General features: G+C 46.0%; 1 protein-coding gene across 5 annotated transcripts in view; it reads left to right on the top strand.

Moving 5' to 3' along the window:
- CTIF (cap binding complex dependent translation initiation factor) overlaps positions 1-18491 on the top strand; it is a 153068-nt gene that overhangs the window by 96760 nt on the left and 37817 nt on the right. For 4 of the 5 annotated variants that reach the window (XM_057405691.1, XM_057405689.1, XM_057405694.1 and 1 more), the window contains 2 exons: positions 12882-13323; positions 15006-15335. In XM_057405691.1, coding sequence (XP_057261674.1) covers positions 12882-13323; positions 15006-15335 — 772 coding nt within the window. The remainder of the gene's footprint in view (positions 1-12881; positions 13324-15005; positions 15336-18491) is intronic. The other variant, XM_057405692.1, reaches the window with a different exon arrangement.

Below are 18491 nucleotides of genomic sequence, written 5' to 3'. Positions count from 1 at the left end.
AGGCAAGGAACTGAAAAGGTTGAAACACTCTTTTCCTTCTCAGTAGGATTAATTAATTAGGTGTAATGGTGTTTGGGTCTGAACCCCTGAAGCAGCATCTGGAAGTCATGTTTTCATCCTCCTCCTTATGCTCCTGTCTTCTCCATGCTCTCCTGGGAGCTGGTGGGTGTTTCTGGAGCCACCATGTAGACTCTCTTTGGCGATGCAGAGGGAACATTGCAAACACACCCAGGATGTCACAGTCATCCACACTGAGCAGGGAGTAGAACTGAGCCAGTGTGATGGTGGCTGTGAAAAGCTACCGTTTCTGGGAGAGCTCTTGTCCTGAGCAAACCAGGGAGAAGTTCCTTCTTTTTAAGGACAAAACTAAGTCTCTGGTGGTGTACTTGCCTGCAGTGATGAGTGACAATACTAACATCTAACTAAATCATCATGTATAGGGTGCAACGATGCAAAAAACTCTTCTAGGCAGTTGACAGCACCTAAGCAGAGGTGTTGTTAAGAATAATAGTCACTGTCCTACTTAAGACTGAGAAACTTTGAACCAACGGTGAAGGACAGGCGACATTTTCAGGAACAGCTGCACTAAAGTTGCATCTCAGAAAGAATTCATAGAACTTCTCAAGTTGTAAGGATCCCATACGGATCACTGAATCCAACTCCCTGCTCCTCGCAGGACTTTCTAAAACTAAACCATATGAGTAAGTTGCACCAGCTGAAGCTGAGCATCCTGTGGAACAAGGTGTAGAACTCACTAATGTCTCAAACATTAGAACAATAAACATTAGAACAACTCACACATGTCTCAAAGATGGTGCCAGGAGGATGCTGCCAGACTCTTTCCAGGGGTGCCTGGTGACAGGGTGAGGAGCAATGTCCATAAACTAAAACACAACAAGTTTCACCTCAACATGAGGACAGACTTGTTTGCATGGAGGGTGTCAGAGCCCTGGAGCAGGCTGCCCAGGGGGGTTGTGGAGTCTCCCTCTCTGGAGACATTCAAACCATCCTGCACATGTTCTTGTGCAACCTGCTCTGGCCCCTGCCTTGAACTAGAGGGTCCCTTCCAACCATAACAGTTCTGTGATTCTGTGTCTCTATCAGAGCGCTGGTCCTTCACAATGAGGTTTCTCAAGGATTAAGTGAAAATCCCAAGTTCACAGTCAGCACTTGCCCTGCCTGCCCGAGCAGAGCCAGCGGTTGCAAGGCATCAGCTGAGGTGTTGGTTACAGGCAGTTTAGAGACAGATCATCATTTCTTTCGGTTTGATTGTCCGCAGCATTGCTGGGAGTTATTGCACTGAATTAATTCTGCGAACTGCAGGTCCCCAGAGGACAATATTGTCTCGGCGGTTTGTTCCTAAAAGGGCTCAGCTGGGTGATTGCGTTACTGTAGCTTAATGAATTACAGCACGTGAGCCGGGCGGCAGTAATTGCCCAAGCGTGCCACTGGCTGTGCATGCAGAGAGCCTTGTGCCGCAGCCCCTTACCCAGCTGGGAGGTAACTCACCTTATTTTATCATTGCCATGCCATCCTGCATCAGCACAGGACAGGAGTTCTTAGTTTGCAATTAGAGGGGCTAATGGTGTGCTGGAGCTGGGAGGTCACTAAGAGCAGGAGGAGGGCTGGGATGGGTAACACCAGACTACCTGGCTTGATACCGGTAAATGGACACCAAGAGGAGCATGTAAAGAGCAAGGTATACATGTAAAGCTGCTTCCCAGCAGTGCTGTCCTCTTCTTAACTGGACTCAACAATCTTCAGGTTCCTTTCCAACCAAAATGCATGATTCTCCAGGAATTTACACTTTGAGGCTCTATAGGACCACATTATCCCACCTTTGTCTCCAGTGCATCCTGATGGATTTTCCTTCTATAACTTTGGCAGTGTGCTTTTTCAATCCTTGCAAACTTCTGGAACTCACTCCTTATAGCATAGCTCGACAGTTTAATGGCTTAATGGTGTTTTATGTGAATTTAATGGTTTTAATGGTTCATTATGTGAATACCTCCTTTTGGCTATTTTGAACCATTCTTCTTTTCATGTCATGAGAAGCAAAGTGCTCACATGGCTGTGCCTGCAAATTAAGTGCCTGTTGAGCACTACTTTAGCTCTTCATTGTGTTCAGCAAAGTGGGAGTCAGCATTTAAAGTGGAGTTTGCCATTTTGAAAACAAGACCATCAACAGAAGCATTCAGCAGTGCCTCCTCTGGAATCACAGAACCATTGAATGGCTGCTCCCAAGTCCCATCCCACCTGGCCTTGAACATTTCCAGGGATGGGACATCTACCATCCCTCTGGGCACCCTGTGCCAGAGCCTCACCATCCTCTTTGTAAAACGTTTCTTCCTTATATCTATTCTGAATCTCCCCTCCTTTAGTTTAAAACCACCAACCCTTGTCCTGTCGCTATAGGCCCTACTGATAATTCTGTCCCCATCTTTCTTCTAAGCCCCCTTTAAGTACTGGAAAGTCTCCCTTCCTGGTCTCCCTGTACTTAAAGGTCACTTAAAGGAGTACTCTGAGGTCTCCCCGGACCCTTCTCTTCTCCAGGCTGAACAAGCCCAACTTTCTCAGCCTGTCTCCCAGCCTGGAAGGGTACTCTGGACCTCGGAGCATCTCCATGGCCCTGCATCCAAGGCACCTTGGTTATCTTGCTTGTATTGGTGTTGCTTTGGTAGCTGAAGATGTGACTTAATTTTAACCAATCTCTCGGGAAAGTCTGCATTGCATGGGCAATGTGTGTTGGGAGAATCAGCTGTAGGAAGAGTCACAGGGAACCAATGCAAGAGCTGTCCCCAGGGAAAACAGCCAGAGATGAAACAACGCTGTGGTGTTTTGTTGCCCATCGACCTCAATGTGTGTATTGGCAGAGGGCTCTCTCAGCATCCCCTCTTTCCCTGCAAGGAAACCAAGGCAGAAAGAAGGGAAGGGGCCGTGAGTGGACCTTGCCCCGCTGCAGACCTTACAGTGAACCCATGGCACCAGATCCTCATATGTGCAAACCCTGTCACCCATGAGACTGTGTCCTTCAAGTCTGCTCTTTCAGTGTCATGGAGTGCAAAACACAACTGTCTACGTGATGCTATTTCAGCCAGGCAGAATTGAGGGAAGGAAATATAGCGGCAGGTTCCTCTGCACTAGGAAACCGATCTGTTATTGAAATGGCTTTCTCTTTGGTGGAGTGTTTCCGGCATGGCTCCTCAGTACTGGAAATGGATTTATCCATCTGCACCTTGTTTTTCAGCATGCTTTCATGGAGGTGTTGTCAGCAGCTGTTTGCTGGAGTGAATATGAAGTGAAATAACTTGTTTATTTCTCCTGTTTTCAATCCTCCTGTATAAGCGATTCTTTTGTCACTAGAAAATATAAATGTGCCGTTGCTGGTGATCTCTTGGAACAAGTACCAAAGGCTTTCTGCTGCCGGGTTGTTCTCCAGAGTTATCTGGCAGCTGAACTGAGGGCAATCAGAGGTTGGTGCTTTTGATGGGTAAAAAAAGGTTTCGTGGCATCCCCTGTGTCACACAAGGTCTTCCCATAAGACCCGGCCCATCTGAAGAAGCCCAGCAGCACTTCCAGTGGTGTGGCTGCATGCTTTGTGTGGTGACTTCCAGTTCTCGGCCATGGCAAGTAGCCACCCTCTCTGCAGGAGCATTTACCACCCCGTTCCTTCTCCCTGCAAGCCCAAGATGGGGATATTGGCCCCGGAGACCTGGAAGGGAGCAAAGTGCTGCAGCTCTGCAGGGCCTCCTGGCATGGTTAGTGTGTGAAGAAGTTGCCAGCTCGAGTTGTTTGGACTCTTGTTGCAGAAACAATATTTCTGTCTGACCCCAGTTAGCAACTGATGTTTGCAAAATAAAGAAGTCAAGGCACTGGAAATACTTTCCATTCCCACTCTTGTCTCAGCCCAAAATATTAGTATTAAAAATATTGCATCTATTATATGCAGCTAATATCTCTGCTGGCATGTAAATCGCCCAGGGATTTTTCATCTCCATATTAAAAAAAAAAAAAAAAAAAAAAGAAAGTTAACTACGCTCTATTTTTGGGTATTTGTTAACTGTTTTGTTTCCATTTATTCCTACTAAAGCCACAGCAGTCTGTCTCCAAGGGACCATCTGTGGGAAAGAGAGTCCCTGGATTGATTGGGAAGGTGCCGGGGTCATTAACAGGCATGAAGGCGCTGAGTTTCTGCTCTTTCTCTGATAATGTCTTTATTTAGCGTGACAGCCTCCGGGGCACGAGTGGACAACAGGCTTCTTTCTTTCATTTAAACTAACGTTGCTCCATCCATTCCCAGCGTTGTGCAGATGCTGTGGATCATCCCAATTCCATGATTAAAGCGAGGGCCAACAGCCACGTGGCACTGGAGCTGCAGAAAGTGACCCTGCTCTGTGCCTCCCCCCACCAAGCAGTGTGCTCCCATCCAAACTGATGATAACTCAGCCAGAAGAAAGTTAATTTTGGGAGCAGATCAGCCCAGTACATCCATGAGAGTGCTGGGGGCAGCATGGGAGAAGAGGTGGGAATAGTTTCAAGAGGACACAACCTCTCTTTTGACAGTGGGACAGAGTTAGGTAAACGTTTGGGAAGCTGCATAGGATTGTCCCTGGGTTGCAGTGAGTCAATGTCCAGATGGATCCTAGCTCTCAAAGCTCTACACTAAGCTATATCATGCTACATCAGTTTTAAAGCAATTTAATGTGTTAATAAAGGATTCTGGCACACATTATGTATAAAGCATCGCTGCTCCTTGGGCTGGTGTTTTACCAGATCCCCGTGTCGGAAGTAATTGCTTGCCATTGACTTTGGGTCATCTCGTATGTCTGGACAGCTGTTAGGAGATCCTGTCAAATCTTGCCTTAGCTTCTACAGGAAAGACAATTCTTTCTTCACTAGAAAGCACTGGTATAAATAGGATATGGAAAAAACCTAGGACGTCTCCTCACTGCAGGTCAAAGAGTCACAGAGGTCTAAGGGAAGACAGCTGAACAAAAAGGCAGCAGGTGGTTGCCTGTACATACTATTTAGGATGTATCTTGAGGGACATGACCATGGAGGGATGGTGGTGGGCTGTGTCTGTGCATCCTGGCGTGGGTTTAGAGTTTAGATCTCTTGGAGGATTATCAGATCTCGAGATAACTGATCAGCCCTGGTGTATTTTTAAAGGAGGCAGCCTGGAGTCTGAGGTATAAGCTCTTTTATTGCAAAGTAGTAAAAGATTGATCTATATTCATTCAAGTCACATTCTTACCAGGATCCCCTCAGCAGACTGTGGGAACCTTTGTGTACTGTGGATGAGTCTTTCAAGTTTAAACTATTCCATCTAAACTGGATCCAGTTCCTCGTCACTGTGTTTTCCTATGGTTTTCATGTAATTTTTGCAATCATGTTTACAGTTCGCTGAGAATCCAAAATCATGATTCCAAGTAATGTAGTTTATGGAGAGAACAATTTCCAAGCAGTTTCTACATGGAATCACTGCAGTGATTTCTACACCAGTCTGGGCAGTCTGCCTTGAAGACTGGGGGGTGTCTTCCTAGCTGGTTGCCTGCTCTGTGCAACAAGGGCCCCCATCTGGACATCCCTAATGATTTGTGGGAGATCCAGCAAAGCATTTAAAGAGCTGTTTTGGAGCTATCTCACATGCCATCTGTACTTGGGATGTCTTTCCCAAGCTGGTGTTACAAAACAGCTACTTAAATTCCTCCTGAAGATTCATTTCCATGAAGCTTAGAAGAAAATAGCTGACTCAGTCAGGCTGTGCAGCCAGGCATTGCAGAACGTGAGGACTTGCACTGGACTTCAGCAATAGACGAGTTTGTTCCTCGATGCTTTGCTGAGTCTGCTCCCATAGACTTTGTCTCATATACTTTCATCCCAGCAGCGCTTTGTTCCTGCAGAACAGCCTGCAGAGTGTGTGCTTATCTGGTGGTCCCGTAAGTGTTTTAGGTGTTCAAAAGTCCTCTAAGTGTTCAAAAACTATGTTGATGAGGCTCTCAGCGACATGGTTTAGTGGTGGTCTTGGTGGCCCTGGTGTAATGGTTGGACTTCATGGTATTACAGGTCTTTTCCAACCTAGGAAAGGTTGATTCTAGGATTCTTTGTGAATGGCATGTCCATTACTGTGGTGGGAGAAGTAGCAAACACCGATGGTATGAAGTGATGCTGCAGGAAGGCACAGGGAGAAATCAGGTGCATTTCTGTGTTTGGAAAGGTCAAATCCTTTAGCATCTCATAAGATAGTGCATCCCAAGATGAACCATGCTTTGTGTTAGCCCTACACACATGCATTAGTACTGTGGGTGTCTCTATGAGAAGCTCTTCCATCATAAAATCACAGAATCAAAGAATATTTTGGATTGGAAGAGACCTTTAGAGCTCATTCCAAACGCTGCCACAGGCAGGGACCCCTTCCACTAGAGCAGCTTGCTCCAAGCCCCTGTGTCCAACCTGGCCTTGAACACTGCCAGGGATGGGGCAGCCACAGCTTCTCTGGGCACCCTGTGCCAGCGCCTCAGCACCCTCACTGTAAAAGTCAGTACTACCCTGTTGGTTTATAGTGAGCCTAGTGACGTTTTAAAGGCCAAATTAACTCATATCTAGCAAACAAAGACAGATATTTTGTTGACAACTCTCCCTTGGGTTGTCAGCAGCGGTTGTACCCCAAGACCAAGGTGTTGACAAGAGGAGTTGTGCCTGACTATGCAGCTCGTCTGAAGGTTTCATAATGCTTTTCCCAGCAGCCAGATGCTGTGAGCCTCATCAAAAACATCTCTACCCTCATAGTGTTGTTTTTGTTGGCTGTGCTTGCCTTCTGGAGTTCATTGTATGTTTCCAAGGGTGCGTACATGCAAGATCTAAAGCACGCATTACATCTCAACTGTACGAAGATGATATTAGATCCTAATCACCACCATTTTGACAAGTGGATATTCTACGCTTCCAGAATGCTGTGTCCATACAGATGTGTGGTCTGGGTCTGGTCATCGGGGTAGACTTTAACCCTGTTGACAGAAAAGCATAATAGAAGTGTGAATAATTTCATTTTTGTTCTCAGGAGTGAACATGACATCTTGTTCCCTTCTCATCTGACAAAAATGCAAACAAAAATTAAACTGGAGCCAAGCGAAATCAGTTTGAGAGAGAAAGCCAAAAGGAAAACACACAGAAGTCCTGTGTTCTTCATCCTTGGAGCTGGTGGTTGTTGCTTTCTGTGGGGTTTTGAGGTTTTTGATTAAATTGTGTGGAACTGTCAAGCTTATTTGAGTGTTTCCCACTCAGTCATGGTGAGGGTAGCAAATGGCCAGGACTGGATGCTTCCTGCACCATAGCAACACTGAGTTCTCATTATATAAGCATGTAAAACACCAGAATACCTTTCATGGAGGTAGGATTGGTGAAGAACAATTTTGGAGGAAGTCAGGCCTCTAGAAAAGAAATTCAGACCTTTCTTCTCATTAGATTAATAGCAATATTCTCCAGACATCCAGGACCAGTTTTAGACCCTATAAAATTACCCCAGCTCCTAACTAGGATCTTTCAGGCTTTGTAGTTTGGACCACAGTGTCCCTTTGATGCCCAAAGCCAGTGATGATGGGTGTTTTGACCATGGCAGCACTGCCATGCCCAAACCCCTTCAGCAGTGCCTGTGCCAGTCGGGTTATATGTGGAGCTGCATCACACAAGGTGAAGCAGCTGGAATATGCTTAGTACAGAAAGGGTGGGCCTGGATAAATTGGTTTGTTCAGGGGATGTTTCAGAGGACTTTGCTTCTTCCTGCCCTTTCTCTTTCCAGGCTGGGTATCCTGGGAAGAGCCTAGTCTCTCTCAGTCTCTGAATTTAACTCTTTCAGTGGTGACTCAGATATGTGGGTTACTAATTTTCCTACCTCAATGGACAATAGTATGGAATTTTCAAAAAGAAGATGGGGAGAGGTGGCCCTTCATCCCATAGAGCCATCTCACCAGTCCTCCGTTTGAGGTACAGTTTCTGCATGCCTTGGGTGTGCTCTGCTCCTTCAGCTTTGAGGATAAGTGGGATCTGGGGTCCTCATGGGAGTGGAAGGTCCCATAGAGTCCATTTCTGCAGAAGATCTTAATCTGGCTCTCATAACAGCGATTGCTAATTAATCACAGGCATGTTAATAGCAAAGATGATCATGAGATGCTCCCAAGACTTAGCATATATTCCTGGCCTGATCTTGGCACAGAGGTGAGATCCTGCCTGGGCAGAAGAAAGGATGGCGAGAAACATCTGTCTGCAAAATGCAGTGAGGAATGTTTCCATTCAAGTACCAGAATGATGAAGGGCACACAGACGGTTTGAGCTTGGCCATGGCACCAATCTTCATTCTCAACCCCTTGCCTAAGTGGCTGCGAGTCTGTATTAGTTGTGAATTGCTGGGTGGCCACATCCATGTCCATGAGGTTTCAGGCACTGCAAAAAAGCAGCATCCCTACTCTGTGAGGAGCTTAGCATGCTCCAGAGGGTTTGTACCATGGGAAAGTTGCCTGGGATTGAGGGCAAGAGTGGCATCCAATGTTGTTCTTCAAAGGCAAAAGCCAGCACATCCATAGCACCCAGTTCCTGAGCCCGCAGATAGGATCACGATCCATTCAGCCATATGGGATGCTCTGCACCGCAGGGTAAATGTCTCGAGTGCCCCTGGAGTTGTAGCTCTGTTCCTCTCACTATTTGCAAGAATTGCCTAACCAAATCTCCGTGTAACCACCAGAATGTAACCCTGCGTTGTCCTCCGGCTCTCCGCATGCCAGACAAATGGTGGGGGCTCTCAGAGGACTCATCTCACTCAGGGGGATGTGAGCGGGGCTGACGGGACGGAGCAACTGTGTTTTAGACCACAGCTGTCCACGTGTCTGGAGTTATTTTCCCCAGCCTTGTGCCTTCCAGCCCCTTTCCTTGGGAGCAAACCATGTAGTAGAAACTTGCAGGAATCCTGTATTTCTGAGCACGTAGTCTGGTAATCACCGAGACAGCTGAAGCCTTAGATTTGTTTGTGTAGGCTCCTCCGACAGAGCAGACATTTGTCACATCTAAATTCTGTTGAAAGGTATCTCGTTTAGTTAATTAAATAAAATCAGTGGAGAAACGATAGCAGAAGCGATACCATCCTATTTCCAGCTTGGCAACCCTGACTGTCTCCCCTTGTTTTTTAGTACTTCTGGAGTTTCTTTGTGACTCTGAATGTCTCTTTAGTTTCCACATTGACCGATGGCCAAATCCCCCGTCCCTCTGAAGACAGGGGGAGTTTTGAGCTGAATCAGAATTTGGCCTTTGAAGTGAAAATAGTTATTTGATGTTAATGGAGTCAAGAGGTAAGAGACCACTGTGCCACCTAGACACGTTTTCTTGTAGCTGAAGTACAGTTCCCTGCAGGGCACCGTGTTCTTACAGCAAAGGATGAGCAGAGGGACAGAAGGAGGATTTCCCCTGAACTGTGGCATTTTTCTGGGGTGAATCCTTGCTTTTCTTGGAGGTGTTGGTGTGTGATTCAAGCTTCAGCTGTGCCTCCCTTCAGCACTGCAAACTTAAAAGCCTGCATTGGAAAATGCCTTTGGGTTCCTATATGGTCTGGTTCCCTAAGCTTGGCAAGTCACCTCAAGCTCCCGTAGTGGCATCTACACTCCTGCCCTTAAGGAAGCACAAGGTTGTTTCCATCAACACAGCCCACAATGGGTACATGTGGTGGGGTGCTCTGATCCCCATTTTACCCCTTCCTGGGGCTCTCTGTATCCCCAGCACCTTGGTAATACCTGAGAGCAAGGATGGGTCATCCCAACCTCCCAGGCTTTGCAGTGCTATGCATCTAAGGAAAGTTTAAAGATCTGGGCCCTGTTCTCCCTGCTTTGGCTCTTCCTCCCTGCAGAGTCCTATTTCTTCTTGGCTTTTCTTCTTTGCTGGGGTGTTGGGAAGATAAAAGCACACAACGAGTCTTTGCCTGAATGCTGGATGATTGTCTAGACCCCTGCCTGCTGCCAAGTCACGGACGTTGCTCCTTGTTTGCCATTCTCCTTCCTTTGCCTTTTATTTCTTGCATTTTTTTTCCCTCTAACTTGTTTAACTCTGGTGTTTTCCGTCCTGTGGTTGGTGACTGCAGAGCTTTGGTTTGTGTTTGCTCTGCCCCTTGCCATGGGGATATTGCCTTTTAGCTGTCCTGTACGGGGACGGAACTGCTTGTCTTCTGCCTATGGCAAAAGCCCCAAACTGAACAATTTCTCACATTCCACATTGGCTTAACTGTTTGGGGTATTTTTTTGATCTTAAACCTTTTTTCTCTCACAGCCCTTAAACAGAAATGGTTTGGTTTATAATACCATTGTCTTTGGGGGAAAAAAAAGTGTTCCTGCACACATTTCTTGCTGGAATTTACAGCAGAGGTTGGTTCCCAGCTCGCTTCCAGGCATTTTGCCTTACCTCTGCTTAAACTAAAGCTGTGTCTGTGTGCAACTTTTGTAATTTTTGTGCAATATTTTCAACTTAAATAGAGTAGCAGCCTGTGTGGCTTATAACCCATGGCTGCAAGCGCACCCAAACAGTTAAACACCGATGTTTGAGAGGAGAGAAGAGCAAAACCACAGAAAGCAAACGCTGAATTGTATCAGCAAAACTCTTGCACACTTAAGCATGTGAGGGCTTAGTGCTAGATAAGGGCTTTAACTAACTTTTATTTTGACATTCCCCTTTTAATAAGCGTTGCCCTTTACAAAGCGGTTTATGTGATTGCGTTACTGAGAGGAAACAAAGAAATGCCAGGAAAACTTGATGTGGAGAATCTGTACTCATAAAATGCTTGTAAGCTCCAGAAAACAGGAAAGCTTCCCCGAGGTCCTTTTTTTTTTTTTTTTTTTTTTAAAATTTTTTTTTTTTTTTTTTTTTTAATTCTCTGCCATTCAGCTTGCAAAAAAAGAAAAGAAACCCACATTGAATATCTCAGAAAACTGGATCTGGTGGTCTGAGACTAAACACAAATTCCTTCCACTGCCACAAGGAACAAGCCTCTTCGTCCTGCGTTCACCAAACACGAGCCCTTGCTCTTTATGGTTAAGAGCCAGTTGGCCTCGGAAAATAGGTTTTAACTCCTGGAGATGCCAAGGAATACAAATTTGATGGTGAGATTGCTTTGGCAGGCAGGATTGGAGACTGTTTAGCCACTGACCATTGAAATGTATTTGTGAATGGCCACTTCCTTCATTCAGGCACCCCTGAGTGGTGCAAATGATGAAAACAAAATTAATTGCTCTGCGATGGGTTTAAAATAAATGCTGCTATTTATCGTAGTGGAGACAGGGATTTGGAGTAAGGGATGAGGCTGAGCAGGGGGATTATAACAGCTGTAATCAGTGCAGATGCAGACTGGTGTGGTCACCTCAGCGCTCATAGTTGTATTCCCATTTGGGGGGATGATGCTGAAGAGATGTTTCCCAATGCTTCATCCCTTGCAGTGTTCAAGGCCATGTTGGACAGAGCCTTGGACAACACAGTCTAGTGTGAGGTGTGCCTGTCCATGGCAGGGGTTTGGAACTGGGTGGTTCTTTCCAACCCAAACCATTCTATGATTCTATGTCCCGTGTCAGCCTCCAGTGCTGCTCCCAGCAGCCTTGTAAGGAGCTGGGCATTAAGGAAGACATCCCACGTGTTCTCAGAGCAGATAATGAGTGTTAAAAGGGCAGCAGTGTGGCCACTGTGCTTAGGGCCAGCCCTGAGCTGTCCTGAGTGAAGGCAGCTGATGCCAGGACCATCTCCATCTTAACTGCATCCTTAATGATGGCATTCCAGCTCTGCTTTCTCCACTTGGGAAAGCGATGCTGCAGCCTGTGTGGAAATACAAAATGTTTAAGACTGCCAAAGCATTTCTTCCATTCAACCACTGTTTCTTTGGGGACCTGCCATCTCAGCTTTTGGTTACAGCCAGCACATGAGGGCTTGCTCATCCCTTCTGAGCTATTGTAGTCACTTCAGCAAACAATTTGCAGGCAGTTCGTCCTCTTTGTGGCTGCTGTGTTATCCATTTGGAGCTACATTCACATAGCCTCCTATCTGGAGGTAATGGTCCTGGCTCCCTGTGCTATCAGAGCCAAGTGTGTCCGTGTGTGCATCCTGTCCCACCATAGCAAAGATGAAGAACACGCATAAAGAAAGGCCAAACAAAACCATTGGTGTGGGCACTTCTTTTACTCAATTATTTGCTTTTTAGCTTTTTTTTTCCCACTTTGAAATTATTGATACACTTCAAACAGTTCACTGCAAACCAGTGAAGCAATATGCTATGTTGGTACAGCAGAGGTGGCAGCAAGAGGAACAAGTGATGCTGTAAGCCAGGTGTATCAGGAGCTCCTTTGGTCTTCAGGAAAAAAATATCTCCTGCTATTTCTTGCCTGCCTGACTTCCTGCTGCTCAGCTGGCACTGTCTAGGTCTTCCCTGGTTTAGTGTGGAAGCAACGCAGAAAACACAGAAATCTGGGGGAGATTTTCCTGGAAACCAAAATCATGTTATCTAACTGTTCATGAAAACTTTCAGCTGAAATATGCTTGTTACTGAAAGAGATTTAGAGGTGTGAACTGGTACTAGGTTGTGTTAGATGCCAAGAAATTGGCTCCCCTTTGTGGCAGGGAAATTCACAGAGCCCACCCACAGAATCACAGAATCAACCCAGTTGGTAAAGACCTTTAAAATCATCAAGTCCAGTGGTTCCCCAGCACTGCCAAAGCCACCACTAAACCATGTCACTGAGGGCCTCATCTGCAGTTTGTGAACGTTTCCAGGGGTGAACCCACCAGGCTGCTTGGTGGGACAGATGTGTTGACCAAACAGGACCATGAAGGAAAGGGTGAACTAATGACTTTCTTTGGCTTTCCAGGCGGCAGCAGAGGCTTCCTGGTGGGAACAAGTCTCAGCAGCACGCAGATCATCAGCAAGGTGGAACCAAACACAACAGGGACCACCAGAAACTCTACCAAGGAGGCCAGGCCCCTCACTCCTCAGGCAGGACGGGCCACCATGGCTACAGCCAGAACCGGAGATGGCACCACAACCAGAAGCACTCACCCAATGACAAAGAAACGCACAGAAACGCCAAAGAGACTGAGAATTTGAAAATCGAGGACACCTCCGTCTGCACGGTGCATATCCCTGTGGAGACACACCGAGGCCCAGAGGCTGTGGAGAAGCAGTCTCAGCAGTACAACCAGGAGGCAGAGACCAAGCGGAAAGACAGTATTCATGAGCGCATTGGGGAAAGACCCAAGATCAATTTGCTTCAGTCCTCCAAAGACAGGCTGCGGAGGAGGCTAAAAGAAAAGGTATTATATCTTAGAGAAATGTTGAGTTTCCCTTTTTCCAACAATCTTTCTGTTGGCCATTCTCAATACAAAGGGTGGTGGGCTCAAGTGACCTTTCCATGAATGCACCCCAACAATCTCCCAGTGTCAACACTTCTCTTGAAGTGTTTTTGTGCTTCTTCAGGAGGCCTTTTATTGACACCGCGCTGAAGCTCTTAGCTTGACTTCTTGTTTGAGGTTGCTACCAACTTTAGTTCTCCAAGAAGGACTGGGAGCTCTTTCCCTACCCACACAAGGATCACTGGGGAAGGCTGGTGCACATGTGAGGTGCAATTTGGGTGCCCCTTCCCTGAAGGCTGAGCCCAGCTGTCTGCCTCCCCATCTGCAGAGCTCATCATTCAGACCACTTTGCAAAGAGCTCTGAAAAGGCAGTTTGTCTATCCACAGTTACAGAACTAAACCTCAAGCATCAACTTTTTAGTGCTGAATAGGTAGTGAGCTACTTAGAAGTTGATGTCTGTTTATCTCAACAATGAATTGAAATGCCCTTATCTTTCCCTCTTCCTTCCAACAAACCAACAATAACAAAACTATTGCATGCAAGTGACGGAGGAGAAATCCTTTTTGGAAACAATATTCAGCCTCAGATTTCTGAGGAATTCGGAGATGATATATCCATTTGCCCCTGTGAAACTCAGACTGTTTCTCTTGAGACTCTTTTTTTCAGACTGGAAAATGCATCTGTGGGGTATCTCCAATGAGATTTCCAAAATACGTAGCAAAAATAACCTGAACATATACAGTTCCATGGGAGTGCATGTTGGAAATGTATACCTTTGAATGCATGTGCCTTTACTATTTATGTATGTGGCATGAGGGGGAGGAAAAGATTATTTTAGTTATTTTTATGTTCTTTAAAGCAATAGGAGTATAGTAGAGAATTTCAGAATATTAATTTTAATGTTCTCCCTGTGAATTATAGTCTTGTAAGAAACACATCACATAAGCACCCACTCTTGGGTGGGTGCTGTCAACAGAGCTAGCCTCCTGATGAGGGTTTTGGACAATTCCAATTGCTGGTTGACATTGGGGTTGTCCAAGAATTGCTACAGGTGTATCTGGTATAGCACATCTTAAGATTGGAAGGGAGCAACACAAACTAAGCAGGACACATGCCTGACACTGGGGGAAAAGGGCAAATGCATAATTAAATGTTGAAGCAATGAATTCTGTGATAATGATGTGAAAAGTGTAACAGCCAAGAGATGGAGAAGTTAAGAGTTTTTCTAATGCTGGGATCATGCGTCATTTGATCTCAATTTAGATTATTAAATATATATTAAAAAGACATTTTTGTAGGGTTGCTATTATCACCGTGTTGCAGACACCCCCAGAAACTGGTCCAGGATGCCAGAGGCAATCAGGGGTGGTCAGACCTCAATAATCCAGCTCAGGACCCTTGAGCACATCTTCTTCCTGAGCCTGGGAGGTGGACTCTGGGGTTGAGTGCTGTGGGAAATGGAGAAATAGAATATTTCTGGGGCTGGACTCATTCACTTGTGTCTTTCAATGCTGAGATGAAACCACTCTAAAAGATGTTTTGATTTTTCTGTGCCTGTTTCTATGTCTTCCCAATCCCCTTTCCCCTTTGCAGTTTGTGGAAGGACATCAGCTGATATGTCTGTTTTTTCCTTGTGTAACAGACGCCTTGTCTTTCCCTTTTCACGGACCAGGACGAAGTCACGGTGGAAAGCACCGACCCTGAAAAGAACAAAATGGACAAATTAATTGAAATCCTCAACAGCATGAGGAACAACAGCAGCGACGTTGACTCCAAGCTCACCACCTTCATGGAGGAGGCTCAGAACTCCACTAATTCTGAGGAGATGCTGGGGGAGATAGTCAAGACCATTTACCAGAAAGCGGTGACGGACCGCAGCTTTGCTTCCACAGCAGCCAAGCTGTGTGACAAAATGGCCCTTTTCATGGTGGAAGGAACCAAATTCCGGAGTCTGCTCCTCAACATGTTGCAGGTAAATAGATAAAATTAACTGGTTATATGCCTCCAGCTTCACCCCGCCTGGTCTTACCATGTATTTGGCCAGGAGCTGAGCCATTACCGAATTCCTTTTGAAGCCAGTTGATGAGAACAGGAGGGTACCTGCAGTTTTGTCTATGCACACATTTAGTGGTTGCCATAGATAACATGGCACTGAGGGCAATGTCAAGTTGCTCTTCATTCCCATTTCATGGGCTTACATGAAATTATGGTATCTCACGCCAGGGCCCATCTGTGAAATGAGTGGTTTGCTTGTAGCAGCATCCCTATGGCATAAAGAGAAGTGAACTTGGAGGGTCTTACAGTGGAGGCCAGGTTGGACACAGGGGCTTGGAGCAAGCTGCTCTAGTGGAAGGTGTCCCTGCCCGTGACAGGGGTTGGAACTGGATGAGCTTCAGGGTCTCTTCCAACACAAACCAGGCTGGGGTGCTATGGTTCTGTGGTCCCTGAGTAGGCTGTTGGCTGCATCACCTGGATGAAGAGCTCACTGCTGGTTTCTGATTGCAACCAGACTATAATAATTTGGGTATTTGTTGATTATTGGGTGACTTGGTTTATGCAGTGCTGGTTGATTGTTCTGCTCCAAAACTGTGAATGGCAGCAAAGGTTGAGCCAGGGGGCAGGGGGAAGGAAAGCAGTGGCTCTGATAACTGGTCCATGATAGTGGTGGATAATGGGGAAACATAACTGTCCTCAACTGCCCATGGTCTGCTGGGGGAGCAATGCCACCATCAAAGGGGGTTTGCGTTCTGGGAAGGGTTTCATATGGACCTTTCAGTGTCTCTGGAAACAGGACTTTTGGAGCTGAAACCATTATTTTCTGTCTTTAATTTAATATGCATTTCAATTTAGCCATTCCCTCACACACGCATGTCATCTGTGGCATGTACTAAGCTCTTGTTCCATTTCTCTGCTCTGCTGCACACGTTCAGTGCCCAGCACTGCTTCAGTTATTGGCACATCATCTTATCCTGCCTTGCCTTTGTTGGACATCATCCTTTGGATGCTGTGCCTGGCTGCGTCTGCCTTGTGCAGGCTGCACTGCCTTTTGGGCAACACAGCAAGCAGGGAAATAAGGAGCAAAGTAAAACAAAAAAAATCAATAGTTAGCATAACCTAGCATCATTCTGCAAAGCCAGTGATCCTGATTTGCTTCTCTTATTGCTCTGGGTATATATCAAACCCAGCATCTTTCCCTGTGCCCACCCCTTCTCTACTTCTCCCTTGGGATGCACACACATCTGCCCATTACCTGTACCAGGTAGTGATTTTTTTTTTCCATTTGATTTATTTCCAAGGTGGTTATAAAGCAGGAGGAGACAAACTGCTGTCAGCATCAGTCCCGGATTTAGAAGCAAGGGGCTGGAGGGGGCTCTAAACCCTTCATGCATCCTGCTTTTCCCATGCCAGCTCATTCTTGTGTCTTTCCCCATTTGTCTGAGCAATGCTAATCCAAAATAGAGTCCAGGAGCAATGGCCAGAAAGGAGCAGGGTGTCATCCAAAAACTGAGGATGATGGCAGTTCTCTTCCATCATCTCTTCTAACTTGCTTTCTTGCCCCAGCATTTCCATTCCTACCAGCAGACCCAGTGGACTGACTTACCCGCAGTGTCATGTTCAATAATAACTCGCTTCATATTCAGCTTTTCATAGCATGAACATAGGATAAATAATATATCTCATATCTCCAGAGAGTCCCAAAGTGCTTCCCAGAAACATGTAGCCGGTCTCAGTGTGATGGGAGAATGACATCCGTTGTGGAAAGGTGGGAAGAAGTGAAATGCAAAGAGCAAGCAGGGAGTGCTGATGACCAAGTTCATGTGCTGGAGCATAGAAAAATGCACAAAAGGGAATTGCTCAGCCCCAAACTGCACATCTTTTAGAAAACGTCTTGATGAGGCAAAAGGTGACAGATCACTGCAGGTCAAAAGCAAAGTGCTATGTGAGATTAAATAATGTAACGTTTCCTTTCTCGTAGTGAAGGATTTGACTTTCTCCAAGCACAGTTTCTTTTTCTAACCAAAACAGTCGGATGTATTCACACAGATTCGTTAAATGCTCTGGTCAAGCCCTAAACTGGGAATTTTTGTGATGTATCCAGGTTGTTCCCTGCCTGGAAACAGACCCAGGTATGAAGCACAAGTGATTCATCACAGTTCCCTTGATCACGGAGTTGATGGTACTGATATATGATACATTATCCATATGGTGGTAATATATGGATATTGTGGAGCAATGTGGATACCATATTAATATATCAATATGATATACTGAGATACATTTGATGATATGATGTTGATAGTTCAATATCAATATGATATATTGATATACATATCTATTTATATCGATATGACATGTTGATATAGAGTTAATAATATAACATTACCCAGCTCCAGTCCTGGCCTCTCTACCATCAGATGTTTTCCATCAGCCATTTCTGGATAATTTACCATTAATAAATGAAAACAAACAGAACACAACAAAAAGCCTTTAATAAAACGCTTGCTCCAGAGCAGGATTTATGTCTCTCTAGCACCTTTCAGACTAATCTGATCCCCGGACGTAAGGAGCTCGGCTCGCTGGGCACCGGCGAGCTGGGGAATTACTCTGCCGGGGTGTGATAAATCGGGATCAACGTGATCCTGCCCTGTGCTGCTGGCGCCTGGGGCTGGATCGCTCGCCCCCCCCACATCTGCTCCTGGCAGATGCTCCTGTTTTGTAGGGGCTTGTTTGTCCCTTTCTCTTGGACTGCGGCGGCAACAGCACCAGAGAATCTCATAAATCAGTGCATTAACCCATCGAGGCTCCCTACTAGAATGCCAGTACCTATAGACAGCATCCCTGTAACCCCACCAGCCCTTAAAGCAAGCAGCAAGGGGTTTCCAGTGGAACAGGCAATAAACTGTCTTTTTAACCTGGCTGCTCCTGTGTCTTCAGCTGTTGACAAGGTGCTCGTGCTCAGGGGCTGCACATGTTCGCAGCTTATCTCAGGGGGCTTGTTTTGATCCCAAAACAGATGCCAGCACCGCAGGATGGGAATACTATCATCATGTCATCCCCTTCCCGGCCAGCAGCTCCTCTAAAGAGCATCCCCCTGGCCAGCGCTGCACTATTTCAGGCTCTAAGGGGA

Source organism: Pezoporus wallicus, unplaced genomic scaffold, assembly GCF_028554395.1.
Source record: "Pezoporus wallicus isolate ANWC-B61680 ecotype Strahan unplaced genomic scaffold, APGP_CSIRO_Pwel_v1 scaffold_13428, whole genome shotgun sequence".
Taxonomy (NCBI): domain Eukaryota; kingdom Metazoa; phylum Chordata; class Aves; order Psittaciformes; family Psittacidae; genus Pezoporus; species Pezoporus wallicus.
Note: the sequence above shows the minus strand (reverse complement) of the source record. Positions and strands in the feature narration are given on the sequence as shown.